At 35.8% G+C, this 22,430-nt stretch overlaps 1 protein-coding gene across 2 annotated transcripts in view; it reads left to right on the forward strand.

Moving 5' to 3' along the window:
- Nucleotides 1–22,430, forward strand: part of LOC115210418 (zinc finger protein 704-like) — a 138,374-nt gene that overhangs the window by 113,658 nt on the left and 2,286 nt on the right. For both annotated transcript variants that reach the window (XM_029779019.2, XM_036502287.1), the window contains exon 5: nucleotides 20,833–21,154. In XM_029779019.2, the coding sequence (XP_029634879.1) occupies nucleotides 20,833–21,154 (322 nt within the window). The remainder of the gene's footprint in view (nucleotides 1–20,832; nucleotides 21,155–22,430) is intronic.

The raw sequence follows: 22,430 nt of genomic DNA on the forward strand, positions 1-22,430 counted from the left end.
GTGGCCGTAGCCAGTACCGCATCGACTGGCCTCCGTGCTGCGGGCACGTAACAAACACCATCCGATCGTGGCCGTTCGCCAGCCTCATCTGGCACCTGTGTCGGTGGCACATAAAAACACCATCCGAGCGTGGCTGTCTGCCAGCCTCGTCTGGCACCTGTGTCGGTGGCACATAAAAAACACCATCCGAGTGTGGACGTTCGCCAGCCTCGTCTGGCACCTGTGTCGGTGGCACATAAAATCACCCACTACACTCTCGGAGTGGTTGGCGTTAGGAAGGGCATCCAGCTGTAGAAACACTGCCAGATCTGACTGGCCTGGTGCAGCCTTCGGGCTCCCCAGACCCCAGTTGAACCGTCCAACCCATGCTAGCATGGAAAACGGACGCTAAATGAAATGAATGAATGAATGAATGAATGCCTTGCAATATTTGTTCCCTGCTCTCTATACTTTGAGCTTAAATCCTATTGATGTCAACTTTGCGTTTCATCCCTTTAGGACCAATAAAGTACCAAACTAATACTGGAGTTGACATTTCATTTTCTCTTTTATTCTCTAGAAGAAATTGATTGTGTTCATATTATAGAAAGTTGGGCTGAGCTAGTTTAAAATACCCAAGACACTCTATATGTTATAAAAATGCCTTTACATATCTATCAGGAATCAAGCTCCCCACCACCATATACACACACAATTACAAAAGGGTACTGACTGTACCTTTGTATAATAAATGATAGGTTTGATTATTTCTCGTTTTCAACATAGAAAACCCAGTATGGTTAAATATTGTGAACAAGGGGAAAATATTTGGATTTAGCTAACTTTATTCTTTGATCACACAAATAAAAGAAAGAACCCAACTGGATCTGGCTTCTTAACCTTTATCAACAGAAATATAGTCTTCACTATTGTTTCCTTTGTAAAAATTTTGGGGGAAATTGTGGTGCCAAGAATTGGAATTAATTGACTATTTAATTATAAAACGAAGTTGACCACATAACTAAGTAGGAAAAATGTGAACTTGGTTATTTCCAACATTTTAAAATACTCACAGTAATCTGAAAAGCAGTGATTTCGATAAATATATTAGGGATTAACAAACACTATTTTATTTTCAGGCAGCCAGGGGAGACAACTTCAAATGTTTAGTCAGAAATATAACCAACACCACTGCTTACTAGCTTTGATTACTCTATAGAAATATTTGTAAAGACGCATTGAACGGTGTCAAGAAATTAAATTTATTGATAATTTAATGAAAGCATTAAAAATAATGAAATCCACCTTTTTATTACTTAACTGTATGGTTAGCACCATTTTATAATTAGATTATGAATTAATCTCATCTTTTCTCATTCAATGTTTTTCTACAAACAGTTCTGTAGCTAATTCCTTGAGGCTAAGAAGCAATGACAACAGCTATATGCTTCTGCTGTTAAAATCTAGGAAACCAGAAATGGTTATTATTGTCTTCCTTCATTGCCCAGCCAAATAGGAAGCAGCAAACCCCTGTATTTAACCTTACAATAGTTATTTCTGATCTTGAAAAACATTGGAATTAATCAAGCCTAAAAAGTTTTACTGAGCTCACTGTTTTAATAAAATATGTCCACACTCAGTGTTAATACTTTGAACATTTTATTCTAAGTGACTCTAACTTGATCCCTCTGAGCAGGTAACTCAAGATTTCTTACCACTCTCTCTCTCACACTCACACCTACACACACACACACACACATGAATATATTATTATATATATGAGTAAGCTTTGCAGTGCACTTTGAAACACAGTATATATATATATATATATATATATATATATATATATATTTTCTAGTGAGGCCACTTGCTAGGGAGGCTGTAGGCTTAGGATCTGAAGGAATGTTGTAAAGCTAAGTACTTTATGGATGTGAAACCCAGGTAACCCCATAGACCAGCCATATCTATCTTCATCTATGTACTCTACTGCTCTATAACTTAGAGAGTGCTTCTTTTTCGGATTTATGATTTATCAATGATGTGTATGCTTGTGTGGCTGAGGGTGATATGTATGTATGTGTGTGTGTGTGTGTATATACAGAGAGAGAGAGAGAGAGAGAGAGAATGTATATGATTAAGGGTGATTGAATTCATATGAACAAAAACGGCCTTTTGATATAGTAGTTTACTTCTGTTCAGTTATTCATTGTTTTTGTATATACATCATCATCTCATCATCACCATCAACTACCTCGAAAATTCTACCATTTCTCCCCACCACCAGTACACCCCCCCCCCCGGCAACACCAGCAGTAGCAGTTAGCTGGGTGTTTACTACGTTAGATTGTTCTAGATTTTTTTCTCCCCCTCCCTCACTCTCTCCCTCTCTCTAGTTTGATATATCATCTGGGTTCTGTTGTTGATTGTCTGCCATAAAACGAAATTGTTAGTTTGCTTACAGAAGAAGAAGGTGGAGGGGGTGATGGACGATAAATATAACCCACAACACCCTTCCACCTTCACTGAAAAACAAAAAATGGGGAAAAAAATTAGAAAACTACTGAAGAAATTAAAATGAAAACTAAGGAAAACAAGTAGAAAAGAGAACAAACACCATCACCCCTCTCTTGAACAGAACCTTCCAATTCAAGTACTGTTAGTAGTTGTAGTAGTAGGAGGAGGAAGAGGAGAGGAAGGAGGTGGTGGTGGTGGTGCAATACTATTGGTTGCAAGTAATGGCAATAGTATTAGTAAAAGCAGTAGAACTAGAAGCAGTATTAGAAGTTACAGTGGTGTTGGTGATGTAATAGTATTGGCACTAAGTAAAAGTAGCAGTATCAGCATTGATAAAGTAAGTAGAAATGGTGGTGGTGGTGGTGGTGGTTGCTGTTGTGACTGTGTGATAGTATTGGTAGCAAGTAGTGGTATTAGTATTGGTATGAACAGTAGCAGCACTGAAGGTGGTGGTGGTGGTGGTGATGTTGTGTATTATTGGTAGTGTTTATGATGTAATGGTATTGATAGCAAGTAGTTATAAAAGTATTGGTAAAACAAATAATAGTGGCAGTGGTTGGTGGTGAAGTTAATATAGTTGTATTATTGATAGTTACTGGTAGTAATACTGATGGTAGCGGTGGTGGTAAGCAGTAGTAGTAGAATAAGGGGAAAAGGCAGGAGAGGCTGTTGTTTATGGTGGATGTGTGTGTGTGTGTGTGGCAGGGTTTAGGACTGGTATATAGTAGAACTATTTGTGTGTGATGGGCACAAGCATGGCTGTGTGGTTAAGAAGATTGCTTTGCAACTAAGTGATTTCAGGTTCAGTCTCACTATGCAGCACCTTGGGCAAGTGTTTTCTACAATAGCTTCAGGCTGACCAATGCCTTGTCAGTGAATTTGGTAGATGGAAATTGTGTGAAAGTGCATTATACATACATATAAATGTACATCTGTGTGTGTTTGTGTTAGTTCCCCAATACCATTTGACAACTGGTGTTGATTTGTTTACATTCATGTAACCTTATAGTTCAACAAAAAAAAAAGACTAATAGAATAAGTACCAACCTTGAAAAATTAAGGACTATGGTCAATTTGTTTGATGAACCCTTCAAGGAGGTGCCCCAGTATGGCCACAGTCCAATGATTGAACGCATAAAAGATAAGAGACAAAAGATGATACACACACACATGAATTAGAAATATGTAAAGAGAATAACACAGTAGCCTGTGGCATATATTTAAACAACAAAGACAAATAAGGATATAATAAATACCACACAAGATAAATATTTGATTTATAGAAATTATCTCCAGTTCTAGATAAGATAGAACAATTGCTTGGTAGCAATTGAGATCAACTCTAAGTGAGAAGTGGGATAATCTCAGGAATCAAGAATTCTACAAAATTGATATGCCATTAAGGGTAAGACAGTTTATCTGGAGACAAGAGGACAGCTGTGTACATATGCTTCTGTAATTGCTTTTTTTCTAAAGCATTTGGCAATTATTGAAAATTTTACTGTGATTTCAATCATTGGGTATGACACCACCCTGTGTTACCTGGTCAATTATATGAGCGATTGGCTTGAGCCCTATTTTTTTACAGATACTTTCAGCATCTCAGTGACTATGTCTGATGGACCTGCTGTCTTCCTCATTTATGTCCACTTCAAAAGTTGCTCTCTTTTCTCTTTCCTGCACACACATATTCCACATTCAACAGCCTTTCCTCATGCTTTTCATTGGTAGTGACAGTAAACTACTGTCATTTCAAACAAACTTCTCCTCAACAATGTCTGACAATGCTTTGCAATCCAGATCACCTCACACTTCTATCCTCTTGTCCCAGAAGACTTGCTAATCTCCTGCTCTCTACTTCTGTTCAAGCTACACACACTTTTTGTCTAGATTCTCTCTTAACCAGTCATAGCATATAGTTCTTTCCTGTGCCTTTCCTTCCAGTCTTTCAGGGCCTGTCTTTTAGCTCTAATGGCTCTGTCTAGTGATACACCACTGCTGTTCTCCCTTACACCTGACTAGTACCTGGCTCCAGCCACTGAACTAATCTGTAACTTTCAGTGGATTATGAAGAGATTGGTGAATTTGAAGAAAAGAGTTTACAAGCAATTTCACAATAATGAAATAATGAACCTTATCATATGGGCTGACTTGACAAAAAAAAAATCCTGATTCTTTTGTTGACTGTGTCTTTGGATAGCAACATGAAGTGGGAACATAAGTAGGGCCTAAAATATGGAATGGCCTACAGAATCATGTGGGGTAAGATGGTAGTTTACAGTATTGCCAGTTGAGGTGTTATGCAGCTAAATACCCAATGCCTAGCTGGCATTGGACTTAGGAGCAGACCAGTGATTAGTAAACTGCAAAGAGAATCTGAGATGGTTTCTTTCATCTTGGCTAAGTCACAGGCATGTGAGAGAAAGACCAAAGCTGAGAGCTAAGAACAAATACTCAGCATGCTGTAAAACAAAATAGTTACTGTGCAGTTAGAATTGGTACAGCTGCACTAACTTTGATCTGGTGGCAGCATGGTTGGAGTAGGTGCAGCTGCACTAAGTCTGGTGTAATAGCTGCATGGCTAACAGCATAATACAAAAGAACCTGGACATTTCCGAGTGTCATCAAAGCTGCCTGGCACCACAAGAGGAGCCAATGTCGTTAGAGGATACTGAAATTGTAAGGATCTCAAGTTGGCAGTTGATGAAGTGAGGGTTCCACAAAGTATATTGTGAACGTATATCCATGCATGTGTATTCTTGTATGTGTATGTATAAAGTGAATATTCATTGTGTGGGTGTTATGAAAATATTCAGTGTGTGTTTATGTATATATATTTACAAACATTTGTTTGTGTGTAATAGAAATATTAATTATGCATATGTGCAATAAATATTTTGTGATTAAAAGGCTGGCACATTGGACAAATCTTCTACTATAGCCCTGACCCGACCAAAGACTTATAAGTGAATTTAGTGGACAGGAATATGTATGTGAATGTGTGTGTGTGTGTGTGTGTGTGTGTGTGTGTGTGTGTGTGTGTGTGTGTGTGTCTTTTTGGCTGTCTTTGACCACTTCCTGTTCAACTGCTTAACAACCTAGCTGTTCAGCAAAAGAGACTGATAGAATAAATACCAGACTTAGAAATAAATATTGGGATCAATTTCTTCAGTTAAGCCCATCACTGTGCTGCTTTAGCATGACTGCTGTACAATGACTGAAACAAGTATAATAAAAAGGTTACATACACTTAAATGTGTGTGTGTGTGTATGTGTGTGTACAAATATGGCAGTGTGGTTAAAAAGTTTGCTTCCTAAACACAGTTCAAGATTGGATCTTATTGCATGGTACCTTGAACAAGTGTCTTCCACTGTAGCCTTGGGTTGACCAATGTCTTGTGAGTGACAGATAACTTTATAGAGGCCTGTAGTAAATGTGAGTGTGTGTCTTTACACTGACAGTGCTTGGGCAGGAGTGATGTGCTTATGCCCTGCATTAACAAATAAACTGGTAGTTGAGTTGTTTTATGTGGAGAAAAATTGGGTATAAGAGACATCATATGTAGTGTCCAAGAGAGAAGACTGAGTTGGCATGGTCATGTAATGTGTATGGATGAGGAAAGCTACATGGAGAAGTGCTGATCTCTAATTGAGCAGAGAACCTGTGGAAGGGGTAGCCCCAGGAAGATATGAGATGAAGTGGTGAGATATGATCTTTGGGAGGAGATGACAAATGATCGAGATAGCAGGTGATTTTCTGTGCTTGTAAAGATAACGTCAAGATAAGTGAAATTGTGGCCATCCACACATACATGCATATCCTTTTCAGCCATGCCCCACCTCACACACATCTTCCTTCTTTGTCCTACTGGGGTAACCAAGTATCTCCTCTGCAGTAAGACATCTATGATAGATGTCCCTCTATCATACTCTAACCTCTCACTTGGTGCTCTGACACCACCCACTTCCTTCAGTTCCACTCTCACTCTCAGCTAAGAGGTCTTTGTTTTGCAAATTTACTTGGCAACACCACTGGTGCTGGTACTATGTAACAAGCACCTGTACCAGTGCCACGTAAAAAGCACCAGTATACTCTGTAAAGTTGTTGGCATTTGGAAGGGCATCAAGCCACAGAAACAAAGCCAAAACAGATGACTGGAGCCTGGTGCAGCTTTCCAGCTTGCCAGCATCAGTCAAACTGTCCAACCCATGCCAGCATGGAAAACAGACGTTAAATGATGATGATGATGATGATGATTTAAAGTTGTTAAGTAACCGTACAGTGAAGGACTCAGTACCAACATAGATTACAGTAGTTTATTTAGGCCAATCTAGTAGAATGTTACTCTGGAGTTTCCATGGAGTGCAGTCGCTTCTTCATAACTTACATGTGTGTGTGTGCATGTGCGCGTGCGTGCGTGCGTCTACAATTCTTTCAGATATGAATTGGCCTTTAAGAAGAGATGAAAAACGAATATATATAGAGTGTGGTAGGGGCGGTAGAGTCGCCACTGGACTGACAAAGCAAATGATGGTGATGGTGCTGTGGATAAAAGTGGCAATAGCTGAAGTAAATGTACTAGTTACTGCTAGTATACTTGCGACACCATCAGCAGTAACAACAAGCTAGCACAACGCATACAACACCCACTGCAACAAAAAACAACAGCAACCCATGATCGCAGGGATGGAGAAGCGTGGAGGATGGCAGATGCTATGCCAACTATTTGTTTAGTGTGATGCATGTGTGCGTGTGCATTATTGCTTAGAACCAAATTAGTAGTAGTAGTAGTAGTAGTAGTAGTAGTAGTAGTGTAGTAGTAGTAGTAGTGTAGTAGTAGTAGTAGTAGTAGTAGTAGTAGTAGTAGTAGTAGTAGTATCGGTGGTGATGATGTGTTTAGTCTTTGTAAAAGTAGTAAAAGCAGTTTTGGAGTGGTGTTTCCAGTAGTGGTGATGGTGGTGCTCCTTTAGTGGGTGGGTGAGAGGGGTCTATTTGTTTGTCTTTTTTTAAAGTAGTGACTGTAGCAGCAGTATTTGAGCAGTGTTTTTTTTTTCGTGATGGTGGTGGGGGTGGGGGAGGTTGTATTAGTAGTAGTTGATGAAATTACTCTATAAAAGTACTACTATTGGCAACAGCTACTTGGAATGATGATTCTACTGTAGTAGTAGTAGTAGTAGTAGTAGTAGTAGTAATGGTGGTGGTACTGCTGCTAAATGTTGTTTTTTTATTAAAGATAAAAGTAGCTTGTAGTAGTAGCAGCAGCAGCAGTAGTTTCAGCATCAGCATCAATGTTTGTATTAGCAGTAGATACAGTACAGCAATTTATGTTGGGATGGTGAGTGGTTATAGTTATGTTGATTGTGATTTATACTTCTTGATTACATTGCCTGGCCAGCTATACACATGGGTGATGACGTCGACAATGGTGGTGGTGGTGGTGGTGGTGGAGGTGGCGTCAGTGGTGGTGGTTGTGGTGGTGGTGGTGGAGATGGAGATGGATGTGGCAGCAGCGGTGGTGGTGGCATGGGTGGTTAAGATTGCTTTTGTATACCCCAATTCAGTCCTAAAGTATATATGGCTCCTCAGCATGGCTCCTTGGATGAAATGCATTCCGGCCACAACCATCAGGTCTTTTCATACATCCAGGATTAAATTTAAATAGTCCAGAGCATTGTTCTGAGTCCCCCACCTCCAAACACTTTAAATCAGTAAGGTGCAATTCAACAGCTGTTATTTCTAGTGTATCAAATGACCATGAGGAGGCTCCCTCATAGATGGTGGCAGCAGTGGTTGTTTTCAAAAATGTTTTGGTTGAAGAGGCTGACAGGTTTTTATATTAGTTGGGTGCTCTTATTTTCCTTCTCCTTAGAGACAGTGTTTACTAACTTGTATATGGTACTATACAGCAAGGGAGGTGAATAACCTTGTTAATTGTCACCTCCTCCTTATCTTTGTCCCCTAATCTACCCCTTCTTCTTTTTCACCCTATTTTACTCTCTTCCTTTCATTCCTCTTTCTGCCCCTCTCACACACTGCTTTTCATTCGCTTATTTGCTACTCACACTTCTAATACATTCCCACTTCCTAATTTACCACCTCTAGTACTCCTCATCTCTTTAAATGCTAAAAGACCTACAGACTATTGAGAGGAAACATTTCAGCAAGAATGATTTTTTTATCTGTGTAAAAAGGAGCAAGAAAGAGTATGCATGTATATATAATATATTTGTCATGTGTATGCAATATTTAGAATTAACACACACACATATATAAATGGACATGTGTGTGTGTGTGTTCTTTTACTTGCTTCCATCATTTGACTGTAGCCATGCTGGAGCACCGCCTTGAATGGTTTTAGCTGAACAAATCGACCCCAGGACTTATTTCTTTAAGCCTGGTACTTATTCTATCAGTCTCTTTTGCCAAACTGCTAAGTTACAAGGATGTAAACACACCAACACTGGTTGTCAAACAGTGATGGGGTGAGGGGACAAACGCAGACACAAAGACACACACATAGATATATACATATATACGGCAATTTCTTTCAGTTTTCATCTACCAAATCCACTTACAAGACTATAGTAGAAGACACTTGACCAAGGTGTCATGCATATATATGAGCTGTGTGTGTGTGTGTATGTATTAGACACAGGAATGCTTGTGGAGTTAGTTAACTTCTCTTCAATCATGTGATTCCAGGTTCAATTTTACTGCATAGCAACTTGAGTAAGTGACTTCTATAAAATTAGATTGAACTGTATCCTATTAATTGAATTTGGTAGGTAAAAAACTGTGCAGAAGCCCACTGTATGTGTATATGTATGTGTGTGTGTATAGTTTGTTAATTTAGAAAATCTCTATATGAGATTAAAGCAGTAACTATACTGAGAAGTAACATGGTGGCTGTTATTTTCTTTTTACATATATGTGCAGAACATACAGTACATAGTGATATATAGGGTAGTTTCTGTTTGAATGACTACCAGTTAGGGTGAGAAATAGCAAGATAAAACCTGAAGCTAGATTTGACCTTCTTAACAAGCCACCCCATCTCCCTCACTCTACTCACATTGTAAACTTTTTCATTGTATGCATCTATTGTATTGCCAGGGCAGAACTTGGCAAGTATTTTGATTCTATTAGAAATGGGACTATCTTGACAAAATGACTTTATTCAGTAAACAAGTATCTGGTTATGAGGTGAAATGAAACTATCATTCAACTCTTCCATCACCCCTACCTCTACTGTGTTTATTTCACCTCCTGTTACATACTTGTGCACATCTATCATCATTTATGTTTGTAAGACTTGTAATAGAGTAATCTCAACCCTACAATAAATAATCACACTCTACTTCTGTACTGAGTACTTTTCCTCTTTGTAGACTAAATGTACCCATGCATACACACACACACACACACACACACACACACACACAATATATTATTTTACTCTTTTTCAGTCATTAGATTGTGGTCATGCTGAGGAGCCATATATATATATATATATATATATATATATATATTGTATTATAATAATTATATACATAATTATAATAAGGGATTGGTTGTAAGCCTTTCCACATGCTAGAAATAGATGCCAAAAGATGCTAATACCACCTTAGTGTCTTTTGGCATCTGTTTCTAGCACGTGGAGAGGCTTATAGCCAATCTCTTGTTATAATTATGTGTATAATTATTATGATATTTGTAAAATTCACCTATAAGGTTTTTATTTCCATGCTGACCCTTTTATAAAATCATTAATGATTTTTCCCTTTTATTATAAATAATATATATACATCTTATATATAAATGGCAATTTCTGTCTGTTACCATCTTAATGCCCAAACCAGGGAACCAATCTTCACCAAACTTCTTTGTACACATGTTGAACTAATACCCACTTCAATTATAGGCTTATGGATTTCAATAAAAATCGATAATGGAGTTGGGCTATTACATGATAAGTTCAAGGAAATGTGGCAAAGTGAGGGTGGCTGATGTCAGGGAAGGGGAGAAGACAGGAAGAGATAGATGCACAGGGAGTGTGAGAGACAGACAGAGAGAACAACAGACAGGGACACTTCCATATATATAAAGGAGAGTTTGTGTGTGTATCTTCCTTATGCATTCAAAAAGTGAGTTGCCAATTTTGACTTATGGAGTATCAAAAGGTTCAGTAATCTTACGACTATCAGATAAACTTTATTTTTATTACAAAGCAGTTGACATTTGAAAACTGAGTGGCCGATTTTGATGTATGGGATATCAAAAGATTCAGTAATCTTTCGCCTAACAAATAAACTTTATTTTTATTTACATATTTGTATTACAAAAATTTAACATGATAATCTTTCTCTAATTCAACTACTCTAAACAACATTTTATACCACAATGACGGCGTCACATTTTCTATATGAGTGTGTACCTTAAAAGACATACATATATATAGATATATAGATATATGTGGTGGGCTTCTTTCAGTTTCTGTTTACCAAATCCACTCACAAGGCTTTGGTCGAGGCTATAGTAGAAGACACTTGCACATGATGCCATGCAGTGGGACTGAACCCAGAACCATGTAGTTGGTAAGCAAGCTTCTTACCACACAGTCACTCCTATGTATATATATGTATGCATATGTATATATATATATATGTGTATGTATATATATATATGTGTGTGTGTGTATGTATATATAAAAAAATTTTTCAGAATAAGATAAAAAAAACCAAGGCTGTAAAGATTTTAGAACATTTATAAATAGGTCTTACAGCTGTTTCCAGGATATTTTTTTTAGGTCACTTTAAATAGCACTGTGTACAAACTCTATACATGGAATTACCAATTTTAAATACTATTGGAATTTACTCACAATGTATTGGAATCTTATATGTATACCATTCTGCCTAAATAATGGATCTACAACTGCAATATCCCTGCATATCTCACATCTATTTTCATTCCTCCACTTCACTCTCTATTTCATATCTTATCTAAATTAACTATTGCTTAACCATTTTCTCATACCGTCTCCAATGAAGGGATATAAAAAAATATCCTGGAAACAGCTGTAAGACCTATTTATAAATGTTCTAAAATCTTCACAGCCTTGGTTTTTTATATATACACATGTTGATATATGACCTATGTTGGACTCCTTATTGGCATTGTCACTTAACCTGGAACTTAACTATGGTCTGTCTATAGCACTTACTCAGCATTACCTGACACCTTTGGGTTTTATTGACACCACTACCTCTCATAATCTCCAAGTATATATGTATCTATATGTATATATATGTATGTATCTATTTATATATATATCATCATTTAACGTCCGCTTTAAATGATGATGATATATATATAGATACATACATACATATATATATATATATATATATACATCTGTGGGTGGATATGTGTTTATTTATATTTCTATGTATATTCCCTCTCTCTATCATATATGTATAGGTAAGATTTTTTGATTTGTATGAACTCTTAAACACTTTTCAACTATATATTATATAGCACACACAACATATATATATACATACATATATATATATATACACACATATATATATATATACATATATACATATATATCACATATATATACTTACACATATATATATACATATAAATATATATATATGGCGATTTTTTTTCCTCTGTCTTCCCTTCTCTGATCTTTCCTCTATGTTCTGACGAAGAGCTCCACTCGAAACGTTAAACCTCCTTCTTTCTTAGCGTCCAATAATACTATATTTGTTCCACGTCTCACGTTGTTGTGTTTTTTTGTGTTTTCTTGTTTGGATTAACTATATATATTATAGATAGATAGATAGATACATACATACATATACATACATCTATACATGTATATATATAATATATATATTATATATATGTATATATATATATATATTAGTAATATATATATATGTGTATATATATGTGTATATATATAGATATATATATATATATATATATAATATATAGATGAATGTATATGTATGTATGTATCTATCTATATATATATATATATCTATATATATATATATATATAGTTAATCCAAACAAGAAAAAAAAAAAAAAACACAACAACGCGAGGACGTGGAACAAATATAGTATTATTGGACGCTAAGGAAAGAAGGAGGGTTTAACGTTTCGAGTGGAGCTCTTCGTCAGAAACATAGAAGGAAAGATCCAGAGAAGGGAAGACAGAGGAAAAAAAATCGCCATATATATATATTTATATGTAAATATATATATGTGTAAGTATATATATATGTGTGTATATGTATATATATATATATGTGTGTATATATATATATGTATGTATATATATATGTGTGTGTGTGTATATATATATATAGTGAAAAGTGTTTAAGAGTTCATACAAATCAAAAAATCTTACCTATACATATATGATAGAGAGAGGGAATATACATAGAAATATAAATAAACACATATCCACCCACAGATGTGTTTGTGTTTGACTGCTCTTGTGGTCGTTGCTCTCAATTGTATGAAAATTTGCCAAGAAAATAAATAAATAAATAATAAAGATTAAATAGTAAAAGCTAAAACATAAAATAAAAGAGAGAAAAGAATCAAATTTGCTTGTTTAATATTTTCTCATCTGCAACTATTTTATATTTCTAGTGCTGAGCAATAAATAAATTTACTGAATGTTTATTATACAAAGGGCTTCCTGATGTTCATTAATGAACTAATTTGCTGAGTAAATATAATTTTATAATTTTATTAAATTTGTATGTTAGCCACCTTTTAACATCCTCTACTCCCAACTTCTGCCAATACAAGCTTATTAACATCTGGTCAGTTAGTCTTAATTGTTTACTTCTGTTCTAAAATCAGTTGGTGGAATATGATGACAGTTTGAGAGTATGATAATGATCTATGGTTTTGAATCATTAAGATGGTATGAAAGTATAGGGATTTTTATAAGAGCTTTTCACTAGTATAATAATGTGGTGATGGTTTGGGTATGTGTTGATGGTATGAAGGGTATAAGAATGGTGTTGGAGTGTTTTAATTTTAGAATTCATCATTATTATCATCATCATTTAACGTTCGTTTTCCATGCTAGCATGGGTTGGACAGTTTGACCGGGGTCTGGGAAGCCAGGAGGCTGCACCAGTCTGATCTGGCAGTGTTTCTACAGCTGGATGCCCTTCCTAATGCCAACCACTCCATGAGTGTAGTGGGTGCTTTTTATGTGCCATCGGCACAGGTGCCAGGAGAGGCTGGCAATGGCCATGATCAGTTGGTGCTTTTTACATGCTACCAGCACGGAAGCCAGTCAAGGCGCATTGGCATCAGCCACGTTCAGATGGTGCTTTTTACGTGCCACTGGCACGGGCATCACAACTACAATTTCCATTTGATTTTTATTTTGATGTTGATGTACTTGAATCACTAGGTCTCCTCAAGCACAGCAGGTTGCTCTATGATCCAAGGTAAGCACAGCAGGCTTTCCTGCAATCCAAGGTACTTTGGATGGGCTGGGGCTGCTGTGTGAAGCAGAGAATGCCATGTGATGTTTTTCTGGTTCTCTATGTTCTAAATTCAAATCCTTCCAAGATCGACTTTGCATTTCATCCTTCCAGGGTCAATAAAATAAGAAACCAATCATATATTAAGATCAATGTAATCAATTCCTTGCTCCCAAATTTTGGGCCTTGTGCTTATATTAGAAACAATTTCTCTTGTATTATTAATGCAGAGGTATCTGAATCCTTAGTGCATCATAGAAAATGCTTTGCAGCATTTATTCTGGCTTTGTGTTCTGAATTCAAAACCTACCAAGGAATTTAAATCCTACCTTTCATCCTGTGGGGGTTCATAAAATAAATACTAATCAAGTACTGGGGGAGATAATATTGACTAATCCCTTGCCCTCAAAATTACTAGCCTTGTACCTAACTTAAAAACAAACCATTAATGGTATAGATTGTATCAGAAAGTGTAATTTGTTAATATAGGGTGTATAAGTCAAGGATTACTAAGATTCTAGGATGCTTGCTTAATGATGAAAAGGACTTCAACCAACCATCATTTCTTTATATATATATATATATATAGGACTACATTATTCAACTATTGCTATAGAAGTTTTAGTTAGCAAGAAAAAAGACACAACTTTACTGTCATGTGGAAAGTGGCCATGCTTGGTGTGTAAAAATGGAGTAGGTAGGAATTCTATAAGGTGTATCCAATGTAAACTACTGGTACAAAAGAGGTGTAGTGAAATCAAAATCTGACTGACAGAGAAGGTCTTTATATGTAGATGATGCACCAGAATGATTTGCAGGAAGCATACCCATGAAATGAATTCTTTTAAATGCATGGAAGGTTCTCTAGAAGTAGTTGGTAGCTTTTGTTAGCTATTAAATGAGCTGATGTTCGAGCTGCTCTTAGTTTTGCTTGAGTAAAGAGCAGATTGTACAGAGTTTGTGTACAAAGTGTGATAATACAATGGTAGTAAAACATGGGCATTAAATGCAGAATATATGTCAAGGCCAGAAAGAAATAAGGCATACATGCCCTACTTGATGTATTATATAATGTTAGCATGATTGAATAACCAAGCACAAAGAGACTGCTAAAAAAAAAAAACAAGCTGAATATAAGAGGAATTGACAGTAGCTTGCAAGAAAGGTGACTGCACTGGTATGGACATGTGATGTATATGGAGGACAACAAATGGGTTTGAAGTAGTGCCAAAATAATTTAAGCGGAAGGAACCTGCAGAAGAGGAAAGTATGTATGACATAAGAGGAATTGGGTAAGACTGATCTTAAGAGGCTGAATATTTTGTAGGAAACAAGAAAGGACTGCCACAAGTAGTGAGATATTGTTCTTAAGAAAACCTATCCAACCCTTGCAAACATGGAAACTTGAACATAAAATTATGATGATAATGGTGGTGGTAGAGGAGGTAGCTGCTGCTTAAGATGAAGATGAAGAAGAGTAGTATTAACTATTCATATAAAAAATCATGTCTGTGATTATATAGTTTCTATCAGAGTCAAAGATGGTTAAGTTATCAACATAGTGAAATACATACATATACATATACCCAGGCCTATTCCCCATTTTTTCTTCTTTTTTTGAGGGGGTAGCCACAGCAAGCCACACACTAGGCATTCCATTCATTTCCCAGCTCAAAGGGGCGAGCCCCATTCTATGCTCGGGTCAAAACATAGAACGCAACCCCCACTATCAGCAGTGGGACTCAACAGAATATGCTGGTTTATCCCCACTGCATCATTCTGGTTCCATATCCCTTTGAGCAACATCAAAATTCACTCATCCAACCATTCTTATCATTTATAAACTCTCTTGCCTCTCTCACTCCAACTACTAAAGCTTTCCTCACTCCATCCATCCACACAAACTGCGGGTTTGCTTCTGATTCTGCTGCCTACCACTTCAACTTTCATCACCCTCCTTACCATCCACTCCTCATCCATCCTCTCCATGTGGCCAAACCACTTCAACATTCATCTATCCAATTTGGTTGTTAGTTTTTCTTTCATTCCTGCTCGCCTTCACACCTCCTTATTCCTCATCCTGTCCATCTGTCACACCAACCATAGCCCTGAAACATCACATCTCAAACACATCTAGTCACTTCCTTTCTGCCTCTCTCAGCTCCCATATCTCTGTGCCATATAACATTGTCAGCACAATCATGCCCTGATACACACCTCTTTTCGCTTTCATACTCAACCTTTTATCTCTCAGCATACCTTTCACAACTCCAGTTATCTTATTCCCCTCTCTCGCTCTGTATCCCACTTCCTCAGCCAACCCCACCGTCCACTGTCACATGTGATCCTAGATACTTAAAAACTCACATCCTCTAACATCTCACCATTTATACTCACATCCATCGTACCAGCCATTTCATCTCTCAAACATCTCATCACCTTACTCTTAGCTACATTCACTTCCTGACAGAATTGATGAGTTTGTGATTTTATTCCTAACTAAAAATTGTCTCCTTGACGTTAATTCTTAGTCCATTTGTTCATCTTACTAAAAATTGATAGCATGAAGTGGTACTGTAAGAACATTGTACATTTCTGAAACCCCAATGTCCATCCTTCATTCAACCAATATATTAACCACCTGCTAGTTTAATAGCTCCTGACGTTTCTTAAATATTCTCCATTAATTAAAGTCCTCTAGCACTTTCTGAAAATGAATTCCGTCAAAAACAAGCAGAATTTAATTTAATGATACAGCATATTTACTGCTGTATCACGAGTACTTAAAGCGTGATGAACATTGTATTCAGATAAAGTTGAACATTGTTTTATGTTCTCTGTGTGTGTGTGTGTGAGTGAGATTTTAATGATTGTATGTACTATGTTTATAAATAGTGCAGAAATGTCAACCAGAAATAGTGCTGAAGTGTACTGATAGCACACTATAAATAAAACACTTTTGTTTTTATCAACATCAAGACTTTGTTATTAATTTTAAAAAATATTAATTTTTTACAACTTTGTACCAAGCGATCAAAATGGAAGGAACCTAGAGAAGAGGAAAATCAGGGTAAAATCATGGTAAGAAATGGTGAAGGCTGATTTCATCTGAGATGACCTGTCAAACCAATGCAAGCATGGTTGAGAAAAAGAAACTTAAAATGATAACAGTGACAGATATATTGTATTTGAAAAGTAGACAGGATGGTCATGGCTGGAATACTGTTGACCAAATGGTTGCTTGATTAGGACTGTCTTGTGCTAAAAATAACAACAATTGTCTCAAGTGAAATATTTGTAATCTCTATAAATTTAAGTTATAAATGTCACTTGTAAACTCTTGTTCAAAGATTATATTCTTTAACATAGCTTAAACAACAGTAGTGTATTTAAATTTTCTTTAACTCTGAAGACTTGAGGCTTTGCAGCACCTGTGTGTTATCCCATCATGGATTATTGCTTCTTTCTCTATCTTGTCTCATCATCATCATCGTTTAACATCCGCTTTCCATGCTAGCATGGGTTGGACGATTTGACTGAGGGCTGGCGAACCAGATGGCAGCACCAGGCTCCAATCATGATCTGGCAGAGTTTCTACAGCTGGATGCCCTTCCTAACGCCAACCACTCCAAGAGTGTAGTGGGTGCTTTTATGTGCCACCAGCGCAGGGGCCAGTCAGGCGGTACTGGCAACGACCTCGCTTGAATGTTTTTACAAGTGCCAAACCAAATTATTCCATATCAAATTTTTGATGTATGTCAAATCACAATATCCAATTAAAACTCTTCTATTTTCTCTATTACAGCCATTTTCTCCTTAAAACTATTACATCAATAGACATTTGTTCTTTAACTCAACCTGCAGTTTACTCCCATCATATCTCTCTTGTATCTCTAAACTCTTATTTTAGCAATTTCTTCTTTCCTCACCTGCCCATCTCTTCTCACCAAATCTAAGCTGGTGTTGCTGCTATACACAGACCTTGTAGATAGCATTCAGAGAAAAACTATTTAACTGATTAACAGACTCAAAAGGACTTCAACCTCTTGCCCACAGATGTGCTGCTCTTCTCTCTGCCTTTTCTACTGTTGCTGCTGTGGTCCCAGCTACTTATACTTAGCTGAAGTTGTGCCATCTCTATTCAGGCACTCCCAATTCACTCATCTCCTCTCCTATCATCATCTGAATTGTGTCCACTTTCCTAAGACCAACATTAACCACTATTACCAATCCATCATTCTACATTAATGGCATCAGTCTCATTTATTTTAGAAAACCTGCAAAGTCCACAGGTAGATCTCATTCTTCAGATCAACCAATAAAAAGAAAAAAATCAGAATTAGCTTGCTGAAGTGATATTATCATATTTAATGCAGGGAACATCAGAAAGGAAAATTAGAAATATATATATCATGAAGGGAAAATACAATATTAGTAATTGACCATTATTTTAAACTTTCAACCAGTACAGAAGATAACTCTGATCATATTTCAGTCTAATGGGAGCTCATCAGTAATGCATAGACATCACCAACTTAGTTAACCTTAGCAAACACCTTCAGTTCAAAAAGGATGTATCAGATCATGAACTCTGCTGCACTTGCTTTAACTCCAACAAATCAAACTACCAGACTAAGCTGTGGCATATATTTATATAAATTAAAACAATGTTATTGACAGTTATGGCTAGCCTTAATGGTATCACACATTGTAGCATTGTTACTTCATGTTTGACTGACAGGTTTCTTATTTCCATAATATTTTCTTTCATTTGTTTCTTCCTGTTTTATATTTTCATTCATTTATGGGGAAGGTATCAAGCCGTAAAATCTTTGTACACTAGTTACCACTCATTGAGCAAACTTATTTCAGTTATGCAAATACAGATCACAAACTGAAATAATGATTTATAATAACAATAAAGACAATGAAATAGTTGATGATGATGATGATGAATGATAACCATCAAATATTCTAATCGTTATCTCAATTATCTTAATGAAGACTATATTTTGTTATTAACCATTAACCCAATTGTACTGCTTATTTAACAGACCAACCATATTTAATGCTCACTACATTACATTCTGATAATAGTGTTCAAGCCATTTCACTTCAATCAGTTATTCTAATTTTCGGAAGAAGTAAAAATGAAATTCTTCTGACACCTAAGTGAAAGAAACTTTTATGTGTGTGTGTGTGTGTGTATTTATATACACGTGTGTGTGAGTATATATGTGTGTGTATATATATATATATATATATATATATATATATATATATACGTATATATATGTAATAATATAAATAATATATAAATACATGCATATATACATACATATATGTACATACCTACATATATATGTATATATACATGCATATATGGATACAGGACATCAAAAAAACGTAGACACAATGAGAAATGAAAACATAAAAACGAACTTTTTTTCAAACAACGAAAAAGGAAACAGAGAAACAAGACATGCCACATAAAGTGCATTCCCTTCATCAGTTGTCCCCTGTTTTAACTACTCCGTGTTATTTATATATATATATATATATATATATGTATGTATGTATGTATGTATATCCATGCAACAGGTTGTACTGTCAGTAACTAAACCGGCACCCCCACCAGGCTACCCTGCTGAGGAGGGTTGCTAGAAACCCAGCAGAATTAAAGACAAAACCTGTTGAAATATATATATATATATATGTGTGTGTATATATATATGTATTATTATTGTTTTTCTGTATTATTTTTGTATTTATATTCGTGTAACATCGTCCATTTTCCTTCCTTGTTTCGTATACATTCGATCCTTTTTTCAAAGAATCTAATGCTGTAAGCTTAGATTTTCCTTGGGGTTGGCCAGACTGGAGCAATCTCAAGATTAATCAGCTGAAATTGCGAGGATGATCCGGTTCTTGACTGAAGATTAAAGGCTTCGAATGACCCGTCCGTGTTTTTTGTATCGTCTTTTTGGATGTTTTGCGTTCTTGTCCCATTTTGTATTTTTTTATATATATGTATATATATATATATACACACACACACTTATATATATATATGTGTGTGGTTATACAGATGTATGTATACATATATAGAAACATATATACTGGTATATATATATATATATATATAAATATATATATATATATATATACATGTGTATATATGTATATATATATATATGCACATATATATATATAAATTTTGCAGAGACATAGTCATTCACTTTGTAATGACATGGTTTTGTGTCCTGTCCCACTGCACAGCTCCTTGGGCAATTGTTTTCTACTATAGCTATGTGTTGACCAATGTCTTGTGAATTAATGGAGTGAGTGGGAACTCTGTGGAAGCCTGCCATGTGCATATATGTGTCACTGTATTTATCTTTCACTACTTGACTGTGGGTGTATGTTCATTTCCCTATAGTCTCACACTTTGACAAAAAGACACTGATAGAACAAGTACAAAACTTATTAATAAGTACTGGGTTTGATTTGATCAATTAAACTCTTCACTCATGCACACATACACAATCATACACCAAAAAGTTGTATTTGTTTGTTAAGTGGCTTCATAGGTTGAAACTGAAACAGTCACCTTGCAGAAGAGCTTTGCTAACCATTTCTTAAAACATATATTGCTTATATTCATTTTTGTTTATTTCTTAATAGTATTGTGCTTTATAAATTGTCAAATTGTATTGCGCATCTGTGACTTGAATCCTGATGCAACACCACTACATCTCACTCTCTATCTCGCATACATACATATGTTATTTTTTTTTTTTTTTGCAGAAGAGAGGATTCAGAACTGGATGGAGAAGAAGAATTCTACTATACAGAAATTGAAGTTACAGATGACGGTAGTAGTGGTAATAGTGGTCACACAGATAATGTCATTGAATATGTTGACCCATTAGTTCCTACTGCTACTGGTAGTACTTCTCTATCTTCGACCAAAGCCTTCTCATCAAGTAGTGCATCCACAACCACAACCACACCAGCTAACATCCCTGTGGTGACTAACACACCCATTGCAATAAATCTACCAACTTCCAAGAATGTGGTTTCATCAAAAGGGGTGTTTGGGATTCCAGACCATGACTATCAAAAGAAGGTAAGATCAAGTCAAGAGATTAGTTAAAGCTACATTTTTTTCAGGTACAAGTTTTGTTTGAATATTTTTTATATATATATGTGTCATTTTTAATATTCCAGGGGATGACACATTACAAAAAATCTATGTCCAGTTACTTAAAATAAAGTACTGAAATATATGTCTGAGAGTGAATAAAATAAGATATTCTTTATTTTATCATTGTTATTACATCACAGAATACTTATTTTTGATTGAAGATTTTTCACTGTTGTTTCATCTTAGTCTTATCTTTTGAACCTTCTGTGAGCAATAGACTTAGTACTTGTCAAGTCCTACATCAACTCTGGTTGAGCTGAACTATAATTAAAGGTATTAAATCCAATATCCTGCCTTTTTTGTACTATGTAGGACTCCATTGAATATTACTTTTCCTTATTTAAGATAATACATTTGGATTTGAAGAAGATTTTGCTGCTATTTGTATGAGACTGAGTAACAACATATAAGCTCCCTTGTTGGCATGCACTACCTCCCTCAGAGATGGTCAGCATGTCTGCACATACCTATGATGCAGAATTTGTCTATTAAATACTTAGAAACAACCAATAATCTTGCACATGTTGTGTGCTCCTATTCCAGTCTCGTTTGGGATTATGCAACAGATTCTGCTACATTCTGCAAGCAATGGTTTGTTGTATAGCAGCAGAGGTGCTCCAGTTTCATTATTGCTCTCATTTGCCATCCAGTTTCTTCTTTTATAAATTAAGACAGTGGTGGTGGGGTGATAATTAATTTTATAACATATTGAGTTATTGAGATATTTTGTAAACCCAGTCTTTTGCATGTCTTTTCTGGACACACAAAATGAGTTGAATTTGTGTTGTCAGCTGACAAAAACTTGATCAATCTTCAGTAATTCTGTTGTTTACAGCAATGAACTATATCAAATAGATATAGTTAAGTATCATGGCCTTGGAACCAATTTGGATGGACAGGCAGGAAAAGTGTTAACATGTAACATGATTATAAGTATTCTCAAGTAGGCACTATAGAGCAATATTTAAGCTGGACACCAACTGCTTTGATCTCACCATGTAGTGTCTATAATCTCTGAAATGATTATAGGCAACACATTTCTTTTGCTTAACTTATTTTAACTTATTAAAAAAAATCCATTCATATACTGCAGCAGAACTAAGGCTAGTTTGAACTGAATTGATGTTTACAAAAATTCCAAGTTTATATGCACATTATATACATTACAAATAATCCTAGCAAAGACATGAAATATTTA

The sequence above is a fragment of the Octopus sinensis genome, linkage group LG4, assembly GCF_006345805.1.
Source record: "Octopus sinensis linkage group LG4, ASM634580v1, whole genome shotgun sequence".
NCBI classification, from domain to species: domain Eukaryota; kingdom Metazoa; phylum Mollusca; class Cephalopoda; order Octopoda; family Octopodidae; genus Octopus; species Octopus sinensis.